The sequence below is a fragment of the Talpa europaea genome (genome assembly GCF_964194135.1).
Source record: "Talpa europaea genome assembly, chromosome: 12".
In the NCBI taxonomy this organism is placed as follows: domain Eukaryota; kingdom Metazoa; phylum Chordata; class Mammalia; order Eulipotyphla; family Talpidae; genus Talpa; species Talpa europaea.
Window position 1 is genome coordinate 45,617,122 of NC_140079.1, and position 23,909 is coordinate 45,641,030.

The 23,909-nt window shown below is 47.7% G+C and overlaps 1 protein-coding gene across 4 annotated transcripts in view; it reads left to right on the plus strand.

Moving 5' to 3' along the window:
- The window catches only part of LOC311182439 (cytochrome P450 4F3), a gene marked incomplete at both ends in the record, with an annotated part of 57,357 nt that extends 35,678 nt beyond the window's left edge, over window positions 1-21,679 (plus strand). Inside the window, 12 exons of one of the 4 annotated variants that reach the window (XM_084251223.1) lie at window positions 10,490-10,687; window positions 12,508-12,652; window positions 15,420-15,473; window positions 15,571-15,698; window positions 16,672-16,793; window positions 17,583-17,853; window positions 18,785-18,851; window positions 19,030-19,159; window positions 20,587-20,720; window positions 20,817-20,881; window positions 21,045-21,127; window positions 21,502-21,679. In XM_084251223.1, the coding sequence (XP_084107349.1) occupies window positions 10,490-10,687; window positions 12,508-12,652; window positions 15,420-15,473; window positions 15,571-15,698; window positions 16,672-16,793; window positions 17,583-17,853; window positions 18,785-18,851; window positions 19,030-19,159; window positions 20,587-20,720; window positions 20,817-20,881; window positions 21,045-21,127; window positions 21,502-21,679 (1,575 nt within the window). Of the gene's footprint in view, window positions 1-10,489; window positions 10,688-12,507; window positions 12,653-14,230; window positions 14,376-15,419; window positions 15,474-15,570; window positions 15,699-16,671; window positions 16,794-17,582; window positions 17,854-18,784; window positions 18,852-19,029; window positions 19,160-20,586; window positions 20,721-20,816; window positions 20,882-21,044; window positions 21,128-21,501 lie in introns of those variants that run through there. The other 3 variants (XM_084251226.1, XM_084251224.1, XM_084251225.1) reach the window with 3 other exon arrangements.
- Window positions 21,680-23,909: the final 2,230 nt, after the last annotated feature.

Genomic DNA, 23,909 nt, shown 5'->3' on the forward strand with positions numbered 1-23,909 from the left:
ATTTATGTGAAAATCCTCCAGATGATAAAAAGAGACAACTTTGCAAATAAAACCTTTCTCCAAGGAACTGAAGAAAGACCATGTTTCCAATGTGAGAGTAAAGGTGAATCTCTGCAGGCAGATCTAGGTGGCCTGACCATTGTGTGTCCCATCCCCAGGGAAACATTTGACCCCTCCATTAAGCAGGGATGGGCATGGCCACAGCTGTCACTGGATTTCACCTTCACCATGGGCCTTAGTGCAAGGTGGCTGATGGGAACAGACTTTTGGTGATGAGGAGGAAGGACAAATAATACAAGAAAGTAAAATAAGGTGGAATGAAAGTAAGAACCAAGATCACATGAAGGATTTTCAATTTCAAATTCCTTTAATGAATGTGTTTTGGTATTGAGACTAGATAATCTCCTGGAAAGAGAAAATGTGTGTACATCGAAGTAAAACTGAGATGTGAATTGATACCAGTTTGAACAATTGATCAATAAAATAGTAGTTACCTGTAAATGGCAGGTCTTTTTGAAAAATAACAGAAAGAAAAGGGCTCTTTTGAATAAACTGTTTTTTTATTTGCAGTACAACTGATCAGTCTTATTTTTTAAAAGATTTATTTATTTATGCATACAAGAGCTGGGGTACAGGCCAAGGTGTGGGGTGTATGTGTGAGAGGATTTGCCAGAGACAGAGTGGGGGAACAGAACAGGCAGATTGACCGAAGTACACTGCTGAGGGGGACAACGGGTGAGTCAGGAGAGGTCTGCTGTGCCATGTGGGTTGCTCCCTGGCCCTCCAGGGGATCGAACTCATGCTGCAGAGGCTGAAGACTGCTTCATAGGTTGCGTCTTAACTCCTGTGCCACCAGGGAAGCCCCAACTGATCAATCTCAGGAAATTCTTTAACCATTTTAATTTTATTAAAAATTTTGAAATAAAAGTAACATTTCTCATGACATTGCCTGTTTCTGGCAGGCATTATTATAAATCATTGTCTTTATATGTTACATTAAGTATTTAACTACCCCTATAAAAATAAATATATCCTTTTTTTGGTCCAGAATTTGCTTTCATGAAATGACTGAGATAATAATTCTGTTGCAAATACATTAATATTTAATATGACTACATTTTCCTGTATTTTCCCAACTTTTATGTTAATAAAAGTTGTATTTTAGTTTTGTTCATACCAGTCTCAAAACAAAGATGTAGGTTCTAAATAAAAATTGAATTAAAAGAGATAAATGATAATAGAGGTAAGTAATGATCAAGACGATGGTTATAGCTAACACTACTATATGGTATATAGGAAAGCAGTAAGATCTTAAGAGTTCTCCTCACAAAGAACATTTTTCTTTTTTTTGCTTTCACTTTTTATAGTATCTGAGGTGATGGATGCTAACTAAACTTATTGTGGTAATTGCTTCACAATAAAGTAGTCAAATCATTACATTGTATAACTTAAATGTATACAGTGATGTATGTACCAACAAAACAGTAAAAAATTAAAATGTCAGAAAATATAAGAGCAATTTTTTCCTTTCCTGCCTTTCATGACAGATGTAGAGTGGAATTATTCAGAATTTTTGGTGCTTTTGCAAAGTTTGCTAAGTTGTCTGTCCTATCTCATCATGGATGTAACAGTTGGGTCCTGGCAGGGAGCTCAGATGGGGTAAATGAAGGCAGTTTGAGAGGTAGCTATTTGCCAAGAGAAGCAAAGTTTCTTACTGAAGAGTTTCTGCACAGTGAAAGAAACCATCATTAAAATAAAAATGTATCCAACTGAATGGGAGAAGATATTTGCAAGCCATATATCAGACAATGGGTTAATACCCAAAATATGTACAATTCAACAACAAAAAACATACAACCTGATTTAAAAATGGGCAGAAGGTTTAAACAGGTTTTTCACCAAAGAAGATAAACAGTTAGCCAATTGATACATGAAAATATGTTCTACATTGCTTATCATTAGGGAGGTGCAAATCAAAACTACAATGAGATTTCACTTCACACCAGCTAGAATGACTATTATCAAAGTAAGTAAGTGTTGGTGATGGTGTATTGAAAAAGGAATCTTTGTACACTGCCGGTGGAAATATAAATTTGTGCAGCTAATGGGGGAGAAGGAGACAGTTTGGAGATTCTTCAAAAGATCAAAAATAGAACTACTACATGATCCAGTAAAAACACTTCTGGGTATTACTTGAAGAATATGAAAACATGGACTTGAAAAGAGTTATACAACCCTCTGTTCATTGCAGGGATATTCTCAATAGCCAATATGTGGAAACAACCCAAGTGCCCAATGACACTTGAATGAATAAAGAAGATATAGTATATTATACAATGGAATACTACTCAACTATGAAAAAGGATGAAATTTTGCTATTTGGGACAATGTGGATGAAACAGGTAAAATAAGTTAAAAAGAAAAAACCAAAACTGGTGTAATTTCACTCATTTGTGGAATATAAGGGACAAAATGAACAAAGGAAATTCAGATTCTGATACCAGAATGGTGGTTGCCAAGAGGAAGGAAGTAAGAGACATTAGGCAGAGGGGGCATATTGGTTGGTGACAGATGGCGACTGGACATTTGGTGAAGGGCGTAGTGTGGGTTGAGGAGTGAGACTGTACAGCTGAAATCTATAAAATGTTGTAAGATAATGTTACACCTCCCCCCCCCCCAAAAAAAAAAGCAAGGAGAGTTTGCATAGGTGAGGGGAGGGTCAAGGAAAGCCAATGGCTAGTGGAGCATCCAGGGGACCAGAATCATCCCTAGGCTAATGGGCCCAGGAATCAGCTATTCCTGGAACCCTGAGGGAGTAGCTGCATATGAAAGCTTTACTAAGAGTGGGTGTTGTTCCCCAAACCCCCTCGGGTTGCTTATAGTTTCCTCTCACTGACTAATAACTGTACCCTTAGTTGATTCAGAGAGGCTGCAGTTGGGTGGCTAGAGCCTCCAGTCGGCCTCCGTTAGTGGCGGTTCCACAACCATGTGCCTTGGAAGATGAAAGGCCGCTCAGCAGCCCTGCCCTGGTGGCTCATTGCACATTGGCTAAGTGGACACCTGAATCTGGAGAAAAATTCTGCTTCCTCTCCCTGAAGGCTCCCCTACTGCTTCTTAGTGACGTTCTTGGGGTCCCCTTCTCTTGGTCGATGAATGAGACACAACCTTTGCCCTCCACAGGTGTGGTTTCTGTTGACTTCTGGATGGGGCAAGTGGCCAGACTGCTTTTCAGAACTGGCACCACCCAACAAATTCCATCCAAGGGAACTTGATCCCAACTATATTGTGGATCTTCCAGACTTTCCTGAAGTTTTCCTTTGCCTTATTTCCCCAAAACCACCTTGTTTGATTTCCTCATGCCCCTGCCAAGAAACAGGCAGCTGATTTATAAGTCAGCCTTTAGAGGCTGGTTAGGTGTCATGGTCTTTATTGTGGTGAGCAGAATGCAACACCTGCCTCAGGACAGAATGTCCGGCTGGGTCTCTTCACCGCCAGGTGTTAGCCCTCCTGGACTGGTTCAGCTTCCCTCACCATAGATGCTGAGCGGAATTGCCTCACTGTCTGTTTATCTCACTTGTGTGAGGAAGGAAGCAAGAATGACACTCTTGGGCCATTTGATTGCTCCACTCTGTGTTGAGTCTTTACATTGCTGGAGCAGCTCCAAGGGCTGTTTTTTTTTTTTAAAGATTTATTTATTTTTATACAAGAACCATGGTACAGGCCAGATGCGTGGGAGGGTGAGAGGATTCATTGGAGACAGAGCGGGGAACAGAACAGGAAGACTGATGAAATACACTGCCGAGGGGAGCAGCGGGCGAGACAGGAGAGGTCTGCTTCGTCGTACGGGATTCTCGCAGCAGGCTGGGATCAAACCTGCCCTGCAGAGGCTGCAGACAGCTTCACAGTGCAGTGCTCAACAGCCTGTGCCACCAGGGAGGCCCTCCAAGGGCTGTTTTTTATTCCTGGGCCACTCCTCCATGTGATACAAGTTTCTGCTCAAAGATTATCTCCTCAGGGAGGCCTTCCTTGATTGTCCTCACTCGCTTGCTAACATGTCTCACTCTGTTAACTTCCTTCATCACCACCACCATCTGACATGGTCTTGTTTCCTCTTGGCTTCCACACCAAACATGAACACCATAAACCACAGACCTTCTGTCTTGTTCATTCCATGTCCAGGTTCAAGCACCATGTCTGGCACTGTGTATTGTTAAGGAGGATATACCTATAAGATATACATTCTCCTCCCTGTTTTACTGAGAAGCATAAGAGGTTCAGAGAGGGCAAGCAATTTGCCCAAGGCCACACAGCCAATGAGAAACAGAGCTGGGGTTTGAACTTGGTTCTGCTGAATCTAGGCCTTGTTCCTTCCTGGTGACTGAGGAGAGGAAAGGAGGCCCTCCAGGCAGCAGGCAGCCTGCATGCTTGTCCTCAAGGGACCCCAGGCTGACTTTCGGGAGTATGTCTTCAATGTGAAAGAAACGAAGAGCTGCTTATCTGTTTTGTGTGGGGACTCTGTGTCCCTACTGAAGTCGTGTTTTGGGGATGCTGGGTTTAGAGAGTGGGTCCTTGGTTTAACTCTGGGAAAAATTTCACCAGAGCTCCCCTTTCAGTGGCACTGGCAAGTTTCCCAGGAGAGTTTCTCCATGATACAGAGGCGTTTGTGATATCCAAAAGGGCAGGTTTATAATGAAAAAGAGAGAAAAAGAAAAAGGACACTTGAATAGACATAAGGGGGCAGAAAGAGCTGCCCCTGAAAGGGACAGGTTTGTTAAAAGAGACACCTGCATGGTCAGAAGCAGGCAGCCCTGGGAGGAGATCTGCCTCTGCTGCTTTGCAAAGGGATATCAGTGCAGAGAAACACCACCCATGGTCATGGGTGGGCATGAGGCTGTGCTGTCCTGAATAGGGAGAGAGTTGGCAGTGAAGAGCACCTGCATAGGCTGGAAAGAGGACCACAAAAGAAAAGATTGGTAAAAATGTTACAAGGCAGGGAGAGGGGCACCCCAGAACCCCCAAACCTGCCTGCTCTAAATAGGTTCTGCCATCTTCCACATCAAGACAAAACTTGTAAGACCTTTAATGGAAAGAAGTTTTAATACAATTAGTGAACAATACAGAAAAGACAAAGAACAGAGTTTCTAAATCAAGGACCCACAGTTACTCGTCCCCTTGTGGGTAAAAGTCCACCCAAACAGGATTGGCCCAGAGCAAGGCCCAAAAGCCTGCCACAAAAGCACTTTCTGGCAGGCACCCATAGAAAAGGATCAGAAACACCCAGACAAGTCTGGGAGGAAAAGAGCAAAATCAAAATCAAGATGAAAGCTTCTATTGTTAACCTCTCCACTGGTCTCTCACCCACATCTGTTTTAACCAGTCCAGGACCAAAAGGAAAGCATAGTTTCTTCACTTGTCTCCCTGCTGCATGTGCCTCCTGCAAGTCTCCTTGCTCTCCATCCTGCTTCCTTCCTCCTCCAGTCTCCTTTCCAGCTCCTTCTTCTCCCTGCTTAGCTCCAACCTTTTTTGGGTGGGGCAGGGAACCTGGAAACTCCCCTTTTCCTGGAGACCACCCTGTTACAAAAAGAAGCAAGCACCTGCGTGGTCACAGGTGGGTAGAAGGACTGCGTCTCTTGCCAGTGCAGAAATTGCCCTGATATAGTCTTATCATTGGGAGCGGCTCGTTCCTTTGTGGAGTGGTTCATTTTGTTGATTTTGAATAACTATGTAGAATTTGAAAAAGGACCAGAGATTCTATAATGGTCTTCAATCTCCATATCCTCACCTCAATCTACATATCCTCACCTCCCTGACACTCTTTTTTATTTTTTAAACTTTTCTTTTATAAAATTTTTTTTATTTATACAAGAGCCGGGGTACAGGCCAGATGCTCAGGAGCGTGAGAGGACTCACCGGAGATAGAGTGGGGAACAGAACAGGCAGACTGACGAAATACACTGCTGAGGGGAGCAGTGGGCAAGACAGGAGAGGTCTGCTCACCACATGAGTTGCTCTGAGGCCGGTGGGAATCGAACTGGCACTGCAGAGGCTGCGGACAGCTTCACAGCGCTACGCTCAACCACCTGCGCCACCAGGGAGGTCCTCCCTGACACTCTTTACAGCAGTCTGACACCTGCTTGGGTCTGTGCTTCCTGATTTAGACATTGGCACTTAAGGATTTTTCATTTTATAGCTAGTTTAACAACTATGTTAATAACTTCTACCCCCACTTTCAACTCTTGGCTTTGTATGAGCCAGGTTTCTGTTTTCTATTCTTTTCCCCTATCACAACTGTGACAAATTGTTATTTTTTAAAAAATTTTTTGGTGTTTTCTCTTCTTCATGTTGTAGCAGCTTAGTGAGCAGAAAAAGCATTAGAGATGTGTAGCAAGTTAAAAGGATAAAGACTGCAATTCTATTTCCTCCAATTCATCTGTGGTGTGTGGATTCTTCTGCACGTTTTCAATCATATGCAAACATACCCCCACATAGAAACACACATTCATAAGTTTTATATGTAAATGAGACCTACTTTCCCCTTGCTTGTGTCTGATAAAACCCCCCAAAGCTCTGGGAAGCGTTATCAGGTCCATTTTACAGATATGAACCCTGGGGGTCAGAGGGCTCGTGAGAGAGCCAGAGGCTGGTGTCACACACACTTAGCCACTGGCCAGCTATGGGAAGTGTGGAAGGCCCCTTGGGAGGGACCAGTCTCTGCCTTTCCTTGCCAGGCCCCCTGTCCTACAACACTGACTGTGGCCCCCCCACAAGTCAGGCTTGTGTGATCTGACAGCTGGGGCACTCCTCACTGTGACGCTTCAGCGTCCTCAGGCTCAGGAGAGAAGGCCCCACCTGAGGCTTCCTGCAGTCACAGTGCAGGCGTCCAAGGAACAAGGACATGATTTGTAAAACTTGCAGGAGCATAAAACTATTCCCTGGTGGGATGCAATCTTTTTCTCATTTTTTCAAACTTTGTTTTTATTTCAATGAGTCACCATTGCTTGTAAAGTAAGCAGTGCAAGATTTCTCATGAAATCTACTACTATTGTCTTCAAGTTTTCTTTTCAATTTCTGTATTCCTAGAGGCAACAGCTTTCAGTATTTTTTAGCTTATTCTTTTGGCCTTTACTCTCTCTCTCTCTCTCTCTCTCTCTCTCTCTCTCTCTCTCTCTCTCTCTCTCTCTCTGTCTTAATATTGAGATACTACTGGTTTACAGTACTATGTGTTTTGGGAATACAGGTTCACACCTTACAAATACCACACTATACCCACCACCAAAAATCTAGTTATATGAGAATGCAATTCTGAGTCAGCGTTTCTGGACAGAGAGCATGAGATTCCACGTTTTCTGCAGAATCACTTGTCAGGTGATACTGATGGTGGAAGACCGAGAACTTTAGAACTCATGGCTGCAAACCTCACACTTCCCCAGATCTTTTATGTGTACCTACTATGTACCCGGCTTTGCTGTCACCTGTACTGGTTGTTATATTTACCCATTTGCTATGGGACTGAGCACATTGCTTCACTTTTCTGAATCTCCGGTTCCTCTTCTGTTAAAAGGGGTGATGACATGAAATTGCACAGCTGTTGGATGGTTACAGAACAACAAGAGCAATAACGATGGCTAACACTGCTGAGCCCTCCTCCATCCTGTGAGTTTACACGCATCGTCTTTTTCAAGCTATCCCCACCACCTGGTAAGGTGGCATTAATGAGATTTACTGATGTGGAGGAGCACAGCTCAGAGGTCCAGGGTACCTGGTATGAACTGCCGCTGCCTGGTGACAGCCTGGTGCCACAAGCTTGTGACTTTGGACAAGTCACTCAAATAGATTTTCCCTTCAATATCTTCTTCAGTAAAATGAAAAGTAAAAATGCCAATACATGTAAAAGACCTGAAAAGATTCAGTGGCTAGGCTGGCAAAGGCTGATAGTGGTTGCTGTTCTTGCTCTGGTCTGCCTGCCCATTCCTGACACGCAGTAGGTAGGCAGTGAGCTAAGCCCATGCAGTCACGAGGGCCTGGCTCTCCTCTGTCTGGTTTATCACTTTGGCCTTGCCTCCAATCTTAATGTGGATAGACCTGCTAACAGCTGTCTGCTACTGTGGAGGGGGGAAGGCCATGGAGGGTTCATGCACCCATACACTGAGGGCTGTAGGAGTAGCTGCCTGAATCCCCTGGCCAAGGGGAGAGGGAGAGAGAGTTTTGAAGTCTCCCCCAGTGCAGGGAGGACTGTTTGTCTCCCACATTCCTGCTCAGGGGCTCTGCAAAGCCCCTGTTCTACCCGCAGTCACATTCCCTGTCTCACCTGCGATTATCCCATCAAGCAATACAGGCAGGATCAAGGGAGCATTGGGGACACTAGACCAGTGGGGTGGTGGTGCATCCTGAATGTGGGAGAGAGATCTCCCTTCTGGGATGAGTGCTTTGCTTGAGATAGCATTGTCCCTTATGAGTGGGAAGGAGTAGCATGGCAGGGAGGCAGGGTTTTGACTTGGGAATATACAGACTTGGGTTCTTTGTGGCTCTGCAGTCTGGGCTAGTGGCTTGCCTTCTCTGAGCCTCAGTTTGATTTTCTGTTGAGTGGGTATCATCTTCCTTCCTGTGGTGCTTTTGCCTGGTTCTCAGACTAATCCCTAGTGCACTGACCCAGGGAGCTGAGAGGGACGTGATATTTATTTGGCTGCAGAATATCTGGCATGCAGTAGGTACACTTCATGTAGAAGATCTTTCACATAGTAGGTACACTTTTTGTAAAGTACTTTGCACTTTACATAGAGCAGGTTAGAGTAGGTTTATTTTATGTAGACCACCCCCATACAGTAGGTTGCCTTTATGTAAAGTACCTGGTACACACAGATGTGTTTGTATAGTGCACTGGTACATAGTAGGCATGCTTTAGGTAGAGTGCCCAGAACACAGTAGGCTTGTTTTATGGAGAATACCTAGCATACATTAAGTATGCCTTCTATAGGATACAGTAGGCATGCATTATGTAGATTATCTGGCACAGAGTAGGTATGATTTGCATAAAATAATTTGCATAAAGCATGTAGAGTTCCTGCCACACTGAGGGCATGCTCTACAAGGTCCCCAAAGTGCCATGGGCATGCTTTTCCTACAGTTGCTTGCACAGAGCTGGTCTACTTTCTGTGGAGCACTGCCATACAGTGGTCAATATTCGTTGCCAGCCCCTTTCCTTCATTCCCTCTTCTTGGGGGTTCCTTATCCTTTCCTCCTTCTGTGGAGCCTCCCTTTTGACACTCTTCTGACATCCCATTACCCAGATGGGAAGACAGGCCAGAGAGGGCTGGCTCAGCCACAGTGAGAGTGAGCTGTAGGCAGAAATGGGCCCCCTCAGTGTCTCCCAGCCTGACCCTCTTCTTTTGACCTTGTCCTGTGCTGTCATGGCCCTTTGGTACCTCACCACTTCAACCCCCTTTCATACAGCCCTCTCCTCTCTAATCCTTCTCCACAGTGAGCCATGCCCAGCAGCAGGCCCCCTCTTCCTCCTGGTCCTTTATCCCCAGAATCTGATGCGGGTAATCCCCTGCCAGGCTGGTTTCTTTGTTCTGGGAGGAGGCCCTGGGCAGATTGGAGATGGGACTTGAACCCCTGCCAGACGGTGCACCCTGGAGGCCAGAAGCTTCCTGCCTCTGAGCTTCCCATTCTGCACTGAGAAATGCATGGCATCCTCCTGGCCCACAAGTGGAGAGGAACTTAGAGATGTTTTGGGACAAGGCTGGCCTGGTCCTACTTATCTGGCACCTTGCCAATTTCATGTTTGTGCATGCTGAGCTCTGGTCTTGGAAGGGAAGGGGTGGCTTTAAACTTGGGGCCCCTGAATCACTTTTGCTGTCCAGCCCTGATGCCCAAGATGCCCCCAAGCCCGCATGAGAGGTTCTGAATCCTAAGGATCCATTGCCCAGGCCATGTGACCCTTGACAACATTGCAGCCCCCTCCCCCCCTCTATTTGGATGGCTGCCCAATGGGGAGGAGAATCTGGCCTGTGGGGATTGGCTGGCTTAGCTCAGTGCTGCCAGCAGGGGCAGGGCAAAGACTGTCAGGGGCCAAGGGCAAAGGACTTCCCAAAAGGAGGGGAGAGGAGTTTGCATGGGACAAGCCGGTCCAGCAAAAGGTACAAGCCTGGAGGTAGAGGGGGCTGGGGCTTCTGGCCTGGGGTGGGGAAGGACCCTGCCCAAGGCAGGGGTGGTTACAGAGTGAGCTGATCTGGGAGATGTGTGGGCACCATGGGTAATTATCTGTCTCTCTCTCCATCTCTCCATCTCCCTTCTGAAGCTCGCAGTATCTCCCTACCCTCTATGATCCCCAGTTTGCCTCTCCCTATCCTACTTTGTCCCTGTCCCTCACTCCATTGGCCCTCGCCATCTCTTAGTATGTGAACTACCCCTGCCTCTGCCTCTGAGCTCACATCACAAGGCCTCCCAGGCCACAGGTGCTCACCCTTTACCCGGTGTGCCCCACAGGATGCCGCAGCTGAGCCTGTTCCGGTTGGGGCTCGGGTCGCTGTGGGCCTCCCCTTGGCAGCTCCTGCTGCTGCTGGGGGCTTCCTGGCTCCTGGCCCGAGTCCTGGCCCGCATCTATGCCTTCTATGACAACTGCTGTCGCCTTCGGTGTTTCCCACAGCCCCCAAGGAGGAACTGGTTCTTGGGTCACCTGGGCCTGGTGAGTGTGGTGGCAGAACAGGTCAGAGTGTTAGTGTAGATGGACTTCCTGAGGAGATGGAGTGGGGCTCAGTGAGTTAGGGATGGGGTCTGGGGTCTCAGGCAGTTGGGAAGCAAGGGAGGCCTCAGGGGGCATCTTTCCTCACTCATTCATCTTCCACCCCAGGCCTTTCCCATGCTTTTGACCTCCCACACCTAGCTGGCTTGGTATTATTTTCTGTCCTTCTTGCCCGCATTAGTGCAACACTGAGGGCCTTTACAGAGCCGATGCCCTGGGGTCACAGTCTCCATTATTAGACTTGAGCCCACATCCAGGGTGCTGTCCAGGGTCCCTGGTCTGTATCTGGCCCAGTTCCTTGTGTCTGGCCTTCTGTGGGCTGCAGTTTCCCACAGGAATTCACTGTGACCTCCCTGCCCTCACCCCCACAGGCACATGCAACTCCCCGCCTCTCCCCCTCTCCTGGACACCTTCTTCTTACTCTCTAACCCTGCCCCCACCCTCATGATGTCTCAATGAGTCCATTGCCCAACCTGGGTAAAATTTAGTCACCCACTTCCCCTTTAAGAGAGTTTCTTTGACTCCCCTGCCTCTCTCCCATGCCCCAGACCTTGGCCTCTGCATTGACCCTGTTCATGCTGAATCAAATTGCTCTCTTTGACTTGATGGCAGCTCTGAGGGGCAGACACGGTATCTATAATGCCTGAGACTTGCAGACAGCAAGTACGCCGAATGCTGAGCTGAGCATTATGGCAAAATTCAAATGAGGACATTCCAAGTACATCCTGAAGGTATTTTGAGAGTCTGGGTCTTGGAATAGTCTCAGAAAGCTGTGGAGGCAGTGGGAATATTACAGCCATTGCAGTTCTACCACCTATTCTAAGGGCTTGGCCATGGGGGCAGGTCTTGTTCATTCTCTCCTCCAGTCTCCCTTGCAGTTTGACTTTGACTAAGTTACTTTTCCTCTCTTGACCAATCCCATCAAGTGCTCTGAATCATCACCTCAGGGTCCTTGGGGAGAAGGAGGCTGTCTCAAAGGCCAAAGTGACTGACGCTCACCTGCCCGCAGCACCTGGTGGTGTCTGTCAGGCTCAGAGGGGGCCTCCCAGGGGACTGGAGGGGCTGCCTCAACAGGAGGGGGCCCGCCCTCCTTCCCCTTTGTGAGCATGGCGTCACATCCTTTATTTGTAAATGGCACAATTGATGGGTATGTCTATAGATTTAGGAGGGACTAACAGATAGATGAGATGCTATAGGGGAGAGAGAGAGAGAGAGAGCGAAAGAGAAACACCACCAGGCTGGCAAAAGGGGCTCATACTCAGTTGGGAGCCACCTTCTAAGTGATGGTCAGACTTCACCTTTGTTTACCTGGGTTGGCTAGGGCTGGCAGGTCTCAGGTCTGCAGACCCTTCACCATATGAGGAAACAGAGGCCATGGGGACTGTTCATGTCAGAACATGATGTGGGACCAAGTCCCAGGAACACATCTGGAGGCTGCTCTACTGTTCAGAAATCTCCCCCATGTGGACCTTCTCCTGTGGCTGCCCCCAAGGCTGGAACCACTCTCAGAATGAGAAAAATCTGTCTTCTTGAGTCAGATTCAGCTACCCTGTATGGAGAGAGCATGTGTTCACCTTGAGCTCCGTGACATACTCTTGAGGCTTAGAGAGATCCCCAGGTCCTTGTGCCCTGAGACGAGATAGGCAGGAGGAAACAGGTTTCTTCCACCCTTGCAAGACTTGGGACATGCTGTTCCCTGCAGGGGCTGAAGGGGAGCTGTCATGGTTCTTTCTGGAGAGTGATGGACCCTGCCTTGCTTGCAGGTCAATCCCACAGAGCAGGGGTTGAGGAACATAACTCAGATGGTGACAACCTTCCAGAAGGGATTTATGATGTGGCTGGGCCCTATTCTCCCCCTCATCACCCTCTGCCACCCTGACATGTTCCGGTCTGTCACCAATGCCTCAGGTACCCATGCAGAGCTTGTGGTGGTGGGCACTGTGTCACATCCAAGAGCTTCCAGTTCATCCATCCCCAGCTTTGTGCCACTTCTGCAGGACCCTGGCCCCTCCTCTCCTCTTCTCTCTCAATCATTTTCCTTTTGCTTTCATGTATTCACCAACATCCAGCTCACTGTCTCTTCCTTGCTCCCACTGCTATTGGTACCCCTCCAATGTCCTGGGGACCACTGGGGCCCTGTGAGACCTCAATCCAAACCCTTCGAGGAATCCCCAATACTGGACAGAGAGATAAGCCACCTGGTGTGATCAGGAATTGGCCAGAGGAAGCTGGTCTGGGGCTACCCAGAGAAGCAAGGTTTCTGTTGGGGTAGGCTGGAAGTCTTCCTGGAGGAGGAGTTGCAGGAACTGTGTCTGGAATAATGAACATATAGTTTTTAAAGCAGAGGGTAGAGAGATAGGATGGGAAATGCTGGCATTCCAGACCTCCTGCTACCCAGCCCTCAGTCTTACCCCGTCTCATGCCCAGAGCAATGAGGGGTTTTGACTGGTGGCTGGTCTGGGCTGCTATTTCCATGATGTCTAGCTCTGGTGGGTCAGTTCCTTCTACCCCATCCTGTGACTCATTCACATCAAGTTTATCATCCTTCTGCTCCTGGCCCCAGAAATCTCCTTGAGGCGACCCCATTCCAGTTGTGTTCCCTTCCCTTGTCTTTTGCCCCTCCCATCCCCAGAGAGACTAAGCTGAGAAAGAGAACAGTGTCTGACGCATTGGCACCAACACCAAAAATGTTGGGTGACTCTGGGAAGGTCCCCGGATCTTTCTGCCAAGGTCTTCTACAGCTTAAGTGGTGGAAACTCAACGCTGTATGTCCTAAGCAAAGAATGTTAATCAAGGAAATCAACTGACGGTGGTCCTGGGAGGGTTCTCTTCAGACATGGCTGGAGCCAGGTGTCAAACAATGTCTCCAGGAATCTGTCATGTTCTAGTTCTGTGTTTCTCCATGATAGTGTCACTCTTATGCTGGTAAAGATGAATCCCAGCAGCTCAACCCTCATGGAAAAGTGAACTCACTCCCAATAGTTCCAAGAAACACTGCAGGATTTCCTTTAGTTTGCCTGGCCTGGTCATGGGACCAGACACTGCATCTCTAATTGCCTAGTTGTGGAAAGCACGGGGTTCTCAGAGCTTTGTTTTGGGGGCTCAAAGAATTCGATGGTTAAGAATCCAGGCCCTGGATTCAGACAGACTGGGTCTTTTATCTCAGGGGTTCCTCTTAAAATCTGGTGGACTATTGATGAGTGACTTCTCATTCAGAGCCTCAGTTTCCTTATCTGGAAAATGGTGGTAGAATTCAAGTGAATGTGGTGTTTGGGATCCAGATGTGGAGAGATGCTTTTGGTCCCCGTGCTGAGGAAACCTGATTGCTATGTGTAAGGGGTCTGGGAGCCAACCCAGGCTGGGGCTGAAAATAGATGACAGGTGGCTGGAGAGGACTCACGGGCTCAGGTCTGTGTCTTTGTCCTGTGGATCCTGCCTCTGATCACCTGGAAGTGTGTGACTTGAGTTATCTGTGTTCCTCTCCAGATTCGGAGCTCAGAGGAAGGTCTCCTGTACACACAGGGCCTGGCGAGCACCTATGGGGATGTGTGTTGCTGGTGGGTGGGGCCCTGGCATGCGATCATTCGCATCTTCCACCCCACCTTCATCAAGCCCGTGCTCTTTGCTCCAGGTACTCATGCCCTGGCCATAGCTTGCCCACTGCCGAGGTCTCTGTGCTGCTTCCAGCTGGGCAGGTGATGTGCGAGCTGGTCTGAGGGGCTGTGGTGGGAACACCACTGTGTGTCTCACCAGAGCTCCTAGCTGCCTGACTTCATGTCTCCTCATGCTGAGAGTGTCTCTGTGTGGTGGCTGCTGTTTGGTCACATCTCGCCGTGCTGGTGTTTGCAAGTGGGCTCTTATGTTGTTATACTCGATTACACCTGTATATGTTTATGCTGGGATCCAAGGAAATGGACTCTGCTGGAGTCAAGGGCATTTGAGGTACGTCAGGGTTTGTCTGGTTATTGTCTGAGATGTCACTTGAGATTGTTTGGGTCACGTTTTGGGTTTGCCTGAGGTCTGGGAGCCAGAATTGTTCTGAGAAATGCCAAGACTTTATGAGTGTCTTGTCGGAGGCAGGTCTTAGGGCATTTGTGTCATGTCTGGAGCCCAGTCCAGCTCACACACAGTCTACATCTAGAATGTTACTGGGATTATATCTATATTTAAGTGTGTCTGGGACCAGTCTGTGGGACATGTTGAGGGTCAAGTCAGATTGTCCCAGCCTGTGCTAGTGTTGCTGTGTCATGTCATGTCAGCGCATGTGAACACATGTTTGGTCCATGTGAGATGTCCCAGGAATATCAGCGTGCTGTGCAGTCACAGTGTCCTAGATCCCTGTAAAGGCACTTTGTAGATGGTGTGCTTTGCTTGTGTGTCTAGAACATGTTGAAGCATGTAGAAGCCATGCTGGGCATGCTGAGGTATGTTGTAATGTTGGGGTGTGTCTAAGCATGAAGGAGCGTACCTGTGAGCTCTGCCTTTGCTCTACTCTGTGTCGCAGCCTGGTCTGGCCCTCCCCTCCCTGCTTCTCCCCGTTTCCTCTGTTCTTTGCCCCATTCCTCTATGCTGGGCTTGGATGGGTAATGCAGACCTTAGCTGGGGCCTCTATCCTTCCCCTCTGAAGGCCCCCCTATCTCTATCCATGGGCCCTGATGGTTTTCATTCATGTCAGCGGACATCGCCCCCAAGGATGTGCTCTTCTACCACTTTCTGAAGCCTTGGCTGGGTGAGTAACTGCGAGTAAGGGGTTTGGAGACAATCTTGGGTGGAGGGTACGGGGGAGGGCACTGCCCTTGCCCATTCTATGTATTTGCCTTTACTAGGGGAAGGGCTCTTGCTAAGTGCTGGTGACAAGTGGGGTCACCACCGCCGCCTGCTGACACCTGCCTTCCATTTCAACATCTTGAAGCCCTACGTGAAGATCTTCAATGACAGCGTGAATGTCATGCATGTGAGTCTCTTGAGCCCACAGTCCCAGCTGGAGCTTCAGGGATGATGGGGCCTCAAAGACATCTTGTCTGGAATTCTGACTCTTCTGGTGGCTTTGGGACTATTGCTCTTCCTTTGTGAAACTTGGTTTCCCCAGATGAAATGGGAATAAGAATACCCCCTCCACAGGGTAGTTAGGATGACATAATGGAGCCATGTCCCTTGCACACAGTGGGTGCACAGAAAGTGCTAGTTTCTGCTTCCCTCCCAGAAGCCTGTGTGGAGAAGCCAAAGATTATGACTTGCTGGATGAGGGTCATGAAGCCATCTCCCTTGGGTGAGCAGGTGGCTCCCTCAGCATCTGAGCATCTTTCCATTTTGGGAAAGATGCTACCAAGTGACCTAACAGTCACTGGGATTCCAACCTGGTTCATCCAACACCAAAGCAGAACGTCTTTTTTTTTTTTTTTTTAAAGATTTATTTATTTATGCATACAACAGCTGGGGTACAGGCCAGAGATGCGGGGGGTGAGAGGACTTACCAGAGACAGAGTGGGGAACAGAACAGGCAGACTGACTGAAATACACTGCTGTGGGGAGCAGTGGGTGAGACAGAAGAGGTCTACTGTACCATTGGGTTGCTCCCTGGCTGGACGGGGATCGAACTTGTGCTGCAGAGGCTGCGGATTGCTTCATAGTGCGGTGCTTAACCCCTTGCACCACTAGGGAGGCCCAAAGCAGAACATCTGAACTGTTAATGGAGATTTAGTAGGAAGGCAATGAGTTGAGCAAGAGCACACTGGAAGAGGCAGAGCCAGGACTGAACGCAGATCTTCTGATTCCCAGCCATGGGGTTTTCATATACAAAAAGTACCAGCTTTCAGTTCCACTAAAGTCTGTGGATGGGTCTTGGAGACCAGGAGGCTGGTCTCCAAGAATGAAGGTCATCACAGAATGAAGGCCCCTGCTTCATTTCTGCTTCCTTCTCTGTCCAGGCCAAATGGAAGAAGCTAGCCTCAGAGGGCTGCACCCGTTTGGACATGTTTGAACACATCAGCCTTATGACCTTGGACAGTCTGCAGAAATGTGTCTTCAGTTTTGACAGCAATTGTCAAGAGTGAGTCCTTGTCCAGGGCCTGGGAACATGAGCCACAGATTCAAGGGGATAGATGGGGAAGGAAGGACTGACTAGGGCAATCAGAAGAGGCTTTCTGGAGGAGGTGGGCCAGAGCTGGAGCTTGAAGACAAGGAAGGAAAAGGAGAAAAGTGATTCTTTCAGGTAGAAATGTTTGACAATGACCAGAAGGTTAAATGAACTAAGCAGGGGAGCAGTGAGGAGATATCTAGGAAATAAGTTGAAATATATAGAGTTGGAGGAATAGGTAGGAGCTATATCTAAGAACCTTCAAAAGTCAGACAGAGGGGTAGGAACTTTATCCTGAGGCTTTCAGGGAGCCATGGAAAATGTTTGAGCAGATGCAGGGTGTGGTCAAAGCTGAGTCTGGACTTTTCACTCAAGGGAAGACTGTCTTATAGACATTTGATAGTGTTGACATTGGATTCAAGGAGACGAGGGGAGGGGTTGGACCCATGGACCAGTTGGAGAATCTGAATTATGCGGACAGTCTTGGGAAGGAAAAGGGGCAGGACTGGAAAACTGTGCAGAGAGATAAGAGTATGATGCCCAAGCTAAGCTTTGGGTGGGACATGGAGGCAGCTCACAGAGAGGGGGTGCAAGGAGAGAGAAATCCTAGAGTCACATCTTCTGGCCCATTTTCTCTCTGCATCTGTGAAACCATCTGTTGCCAGATACTCAGTTTCCTGAAGGGAGGAAGCTCCTGTTGAAAGGTTCTCCTCCAGCTCAGGTGAGGTAAAGTGTAGCCTCCTTCATGATCTCATCCTGTAGGAAGCCCAGTGAATATATTGCTGCCATCTTGGAGCTCAGCGCCCTTGTGGCAAAACGGCACCAACAGATCTTGCTGCATGTGGACTTTCTGTACTATCTCACTCCTGATGGGCGGCGCTTCCGCAGGGCCTGCCGCCTGGTGCATGACTTCACAGATGCTGTCATCCAGGAGCGGCGCCGTACTCTCCCCACTCAGGGTGTTGATGACTTTCTCAGGGCTAAGGCGAAAGCCAAAACATTAGACTTCATCGATGTGCTCCTGTTGACCAAGGTAGGATCTGAATTCAAGAGGTAAACTAGATGTTGATTTCATATATTGGATCCAAGAAATTGAACTTGAAGGTACTGGCACTGGGGAGCCATGAAAGGTGCTTGAGGAAAGGAGGGATGATTTAGGGATAAATTTTGGAGGAACTATTGAATGCAGCCTGAAGGGGACTTCTAAGTCTGAAATTATGAAGGACCAGAGGTTTTACTCCATTTCCAAGTAAACATGTTAATATCTATCAATCTATGTATCGGTTGTCAATTAGTCAATCAATCATCTATTTCCATTTATTACTCACAGAAGTAGACAGAGTAGAGCTACAGCTCTAGTTTCCCACTCAAAATTCCTCTGAGTTAACTTTTACCTGCACATGCAGCCACATCTGTCTCACAGGAGCAGTATCTTATCTCACCATTATTAATCTTGGGACTTATGTAAGACACCTCTGAACCTTTCCCTGTGAGGGAGTGGAGAGAAAGAGAGAGAGATTGTTCTTCTGTAAACTCTTCAGTGAGAAGACAAAGCCTATAGGTTCTGTAGGTTTCAAATCCACCCCTTATCTGCAAAGATAAGGAAGCTCTGAATTTGCTACCATAGAATACGAGCAAATGACATTGGAGCAATTCTCAATCTCTAACTTCCAGGGAAAGTTGCCATTCAATCATCCTGTAATGCAGGCTGCCACTAACTTTTTTCTCAGTAAGCCTCCATCATGTAGATGCATGAAAATACTAATGGATCGTTGATTCTGCATATCAGGAACAAAACAGAAGCTTGAGGGGTGAGTTCCCTGGTGACAGTGCAGAAGAGATGTCTAGGAGAGCAGAGTGAGGTGAAATTTCTGGATGGATGATGGAGCCTCTGAATTTGTCTCAGGTTAGGGTCAGATACCCTCAGAGCTGGTGTGATTTGAGGGATTTTGTTTCCTCTCCAGGATGAAGATGGGAATGTACTGTCAGATGAGGACATCCGAGCAGAGGCGGACACCTTCATGTTTGAGGGTGAGGGTTCTAGTGTGGGACTGCAGATGGGGCAGAGGCTTTCTCTAATCCAGGGATGTGTGGGGTGGGCCCTGGACCATCCTCTACTGCCCCATTCTCCCCAACCTCCTCATGGGACTTAATGTAAGGGAGATGCTGAAGCATTCCAGAGACCCAAGCTTACTTGGCTGTCCTTCAGGCCATGACACCACAGCCAGTGGCCTTTCCTGGGTCCTGTACAACCTCGCAAAGCACCCAGAATACCAGGAGCGCTGCCGGCAGGAGGTGCAGATGCTCCTGAGGGATCGTGAGACTAAAGAGATTGAATGGTGAGTGTAGGCTCAGGGCACTCCTGAACCCCTCTCACTGGCTTTGCTTCCTAGCTGGGGCAGGGGGAGATCGTTCAATGGATTCTGTCATTATTGCTCAGTGGGAGCAGGAACAGAGCCCAGGGTCAGGGTCTGGCACCAGGCCTGGATAGCAGGGCAAAGGTTGCAGTTTTGGGACAGAAAGATCCAGGCTGCTGAGAGAACCAGTAACAACTTGTGAGGGCAGATGCCATGCAGCACATTTTCAATAAGCAAACTTCCATCCCCCTGACTTGCCTTTCTCTCTGAAATCACATTTTTTTCAAACATGCTCTTCTCCTGCCTAATTCCTACCAAACAATTCAGTTCAGGATTCACAGGGTACATCTGAGCTTAAAGTCATTCAACTCTTGTCCATCAACACCTGTCTTCATCTGTTTACTCCCCACTCAGCAAACATAACCACACTGGTCTTCCCACCTCCAGTTCTTCCCAGACTCACTCTGTGTTCTAGAGCGTTGGGAAGGACCCAGGTCCATCCTTTGCCTTTCAAGAGTTCCCAACCTAATGGCAGAAGAGTTTCAGCTCATGAAACTCCCGGACCATGTAAGAGTAAGAGAGACAGGGCCAAGTGTGGAGAATATGCCTCAGATGAGACTCTGATAGTCAGATCCCAACTGTACCCAAATACCTACTGACTATCAGAGCTATATGTGTACTTTATTGGATGGGTGCCTAAAAAGTCACAAAATAAGTATGAGGAGGGGGAATGAGTGTTTTAAAGTTTCTCAATTTTGAACCAGTTAACTATATTAGTTATTAAATATTTAAAACGCCACACAACAATAAGGGGATTAAAGAAAAAGAATTTTACTAAATCATCAATATTCATAAACCTTTTTCTGTGGATTCTTTTGTATTTTCTAAGTAGAAAACCACCATCTGCCCCAAATGACATATTTGCTCCCACATTTCCAATTGCATTACATACCATCTTTTTTCCTTTGTCCAATTTCATGAGCTAGTGTCTCTATTATCAGGATAAATAAGTAAACAGTTGGATTTGTTTATTTTGTTTCTTATTCATTTCCCTTTTGATTTTGCTCTCTTGCCATTGGAGTATTTTATTTTTGGAAAATTTGCAAATCTTTTTATGGTTGGCTTTGGGTGTTGTTTTTGCTCAGGCATCTTCTAAAAATACCCAGTTAAAATGTCTCTGGTACTTCTGTGCTATTTCTTTTCTTTCTTTCTTTGCCTATACTCACTTTATTGAGCTATGATTGACATGCAAAAAATTGTACATATTTAATGTATGTAACTTGATGAGTTAGGCAATATTTGATACATTTGCATTTTTGTTATAGGGAGAGAGGCTCTTACCAGGGCAACAGGAGGGCTGGGGTCTCAGTGCTCGCTCCCTAGATGACTGTGTTGTGGGGATTCCTTAGGGACGACCTGGCCCACTTGCCCTTCCTGACCATGTGCATCAAGGAGAGTCTGCGCTTGCACCCCCCGGTCACGGTCATCTCCCGCTGCTGCACCCAGGACATTGTCCTCCCAGATGGCCGTGTCATCCCCAAAGGTGCCCATGTCAGGGGGAGGAGACTTAAGGGCAGGAGGAGGGGTTCATCAGGCAGGGGTGGGGGGGCTTCATCCTAACTGACCTGCTCTCCTACAGGTATCATCTGCCTCATTAGTATTTTTGGGACCCACCACAACCCGTCCGTGTGGCCAGACCCTGAGGTACTGCCTCTTCCCATCCTTGTTGGCTCCAGGGGACAAGGGGGAGAGGGCAGGGTTGGGACTTGGCAAATCAGAAATCCCCTCTCTCTACCTTGCGCACTTCGGTCTCTCCAAGACTGTCCCGAAGACCCCACCCATCATCCTTGTCTTGGCCTGCCCCTAGGTGTATGATCCCTTCCGCTTTGACACAGAAAACATCAAGGAGAGATCACCACTGGCTTTTATTCCCTTTTCTGCGGGACCCAGGTGAGGGCAGCGGGCATCACAGGCAAGGATAGGGGAGGGTTCTGGGATTATCTCTCAGGCGTGACTGCAGAGTGGGAAAGAGGGACAGTTGAGGATGGTCTGACTTCTGGATCCCCCTCCTTCCCCAAGAGGGTCTGGGTAAAGTCCGGAGAATGGCGGTTGGATGGGTCCTAGTGGTCTCAGAGTGCCTTCCTCTGTGTATTGGGGCTGGCGTCGGGCTAGGCTCAGGGGAGCTGGAAGCCCACGTGGAGGGACCACGGCGTTAGCTCCCTTCCCTATCCCTGTGGGCCGCGGGGGGGTCTGGGTCAGATTCTCATGCTTTGGGATGGGGATGGGTGTTCCCAGGTGTAGTCAGAGACCCATCCCTCCCGCAGGAACTGCATCGGGCAGACGTTCGCCATGACCGAGATGAAGGTGGTCCTGGCGCTCACCTTGCTGCGCTTCCGCGTGCTGCCGGACGAGCAGGAGCCGCGCAGGAAGCCGGAGCTGATCCTGCGCGCAGAGGGCGGACTTTGGCTGCGGTTGGAGCCCCTAAGCGAGGACCCGCAGTGACTCCCCGCTGCCTAGCCTGGGATCCGCGCTGACCTTACACACTTCTCTGTAGATTCCCAAGAATAAAACTGTGCTGGCAGTCCTGTCCCGGCCTCACCAAGAGCCAGCTGGGGATGGGACCTGTGTGTGTGTGGGTGGGTGGGTGGGTGGGTGAATGGGTGTGGGTGTGTGGGGAGGGGGATGGGAGGGCAGGGGAGTGGACATAGAGGGGTGGGGCTGGTGTCTATAAGTCTAAGAGCCTTAGAATGATGAACACAGGGTTCCCGTGCTGATCAGGGGTTCTCTGAGCCCAACTGCAAATTTCATCCTGTGAGCAATAAGGAGCATTGGGGGTACTTGAATAGGAAAGGGGCCAAGGTCAAGGACAGGCTTAAGGGGCACATCTGAGGCTGTGAGTCAGGGAGGAGAAGCCATACAGGCAAATCCATTCTTTTAGGTTGTGAGGGTCTCTCAAAACAGAGGTCCCTGGCCAGCATAAAACACAGGCTAGTTCCTCCCTGCTCTTGTCACCAGCCTCACCTCCACATCTGTACCTCCCAGTGAACAAGCTTCTTCCTCTGCCCTCAGAGTCCTTTCTCTTTCCTTCTCTGGCCTCCCCATCCCCTGTGGTCCAGGAAACCTGGTCAACAAATACTAGCTGTGCCCCATTGTGTGCCCACCCACTCACAGAGTGTGTGTGTGTGTGTCTGTAGCTCACCTTGTATTCTTTCACCACCAGTTTTTCCTCCATTCCCAATCACAGGTTCCCCCTGGCCCATTTTGAGTGGGTTGGGGGCAGGGCCATCTGTTTTCAAAACCAGGTGTTTGGGAGCAAAAATCATAGCCCCTTTCCTCCCCATCCCCATCACATGCTGTGGGGTGAGATTGCTTGTGTTTAAGTATCTGCTCTGTTGCATGACTTGAACAAATTAATTTTCCTCCCTGTGACTGTGTTTCCTCAGCTGTATAGTCCTGGCTTGCTTAAGCACAGGGACATGTTCTGAGAAATTCATCTTTAGGTGAATTCATCACTGTAATCTTATAGAATGTAATTACACAAACTAGGTATTCTCTCCTACACACTTAGATTGTATGTTTGTTTTTTGTTTAATTTTATTTTTATATTCCCAATACAATTGTAACCCCCTTATTTTTACCCCAATCGCTTCTTTCCCCGCCCCCCCCACCCCCATAGAGTGTCTCTGGTTCACAGTTGTTTGTTGATTTTGATTTTTTCTTTCTTATAGCTATTCTTTTTCCTGGTCCCTTATTTAGGTTTTCTAGATTCCTGATATGAGTGAGACCATCTGGTATTTTTCTTTTTCTTTCTGGCTTATTTTGCTGAGCATGATCCCTTCCAGCTCCATCCATGTTACTGCAAATTGCATGTGTTTATCTTTTTTGAATGCTGAGTAATATTCCATGGTGTATATGTACCACATCTTCTTGATCCAGTCATCTATTTTTGGGCATTTGGGTTGTTTCCAAAACTTAGCTACTGTAAATTGGGCTGCTATAAACATAGGGTTGCAGGTGCTCTTTGGAATTAATGTTTCTGTGTCCTTTGGGTAAATACCTAGGAGTGGAATTGCTGGATCATATGGAAGCTCCATCTTTAGCAGGCTGAGGAATCTCCACACAGCTTTCCATAGTGGTTGGACCAGTTTGCACTCCCACCAACAGTGCAGGAGAATTCATTTTTCTCCACATCTTGGCCAACATTTGTTGTTGCTAGTTTTTTTTAATATGTGCCATTCTCACTGGTGTGAGATGGTGTCTCATTGTAGTTTTGATTTGCATTTCCCTGATTGCAAGTGATGTTGAACACATTTTCATATGCTTATTAGCCATTCGTATTTCCTCTTTGGAGAAGTTTCTTTTTAGCTCTTCTGCCCATTTTTTGACAGGATTATTTTCTTTGTTGTTGTTGAGTCTCGTTAGCTCTTTGTAGATTTTTTGTGATCAGTCCTTTATCATTAGTGTTGTGTGCAAAAATGTTCTCCCAGTTGGTGGGGTTTCTCTTTGTTTTTGTTATTGTCTCTTTTGCTGTGCAGAAGCTCTTTAGTTTAATGTAGTCCCAGCTGTTTATCTTTGCCTTCACTATCACTGGATTGGGCGTTGTGTCTGTAAAGATGTCTTTGAGGTGCATGTCATGTAGTGTTTCTAGGCTGTATGTTTGTTTCTGAAATGTGTTACACCATGCATGGCTGGAGAGAATAGCAGAACCTGACTCAGACTAGTCTCAAGGACT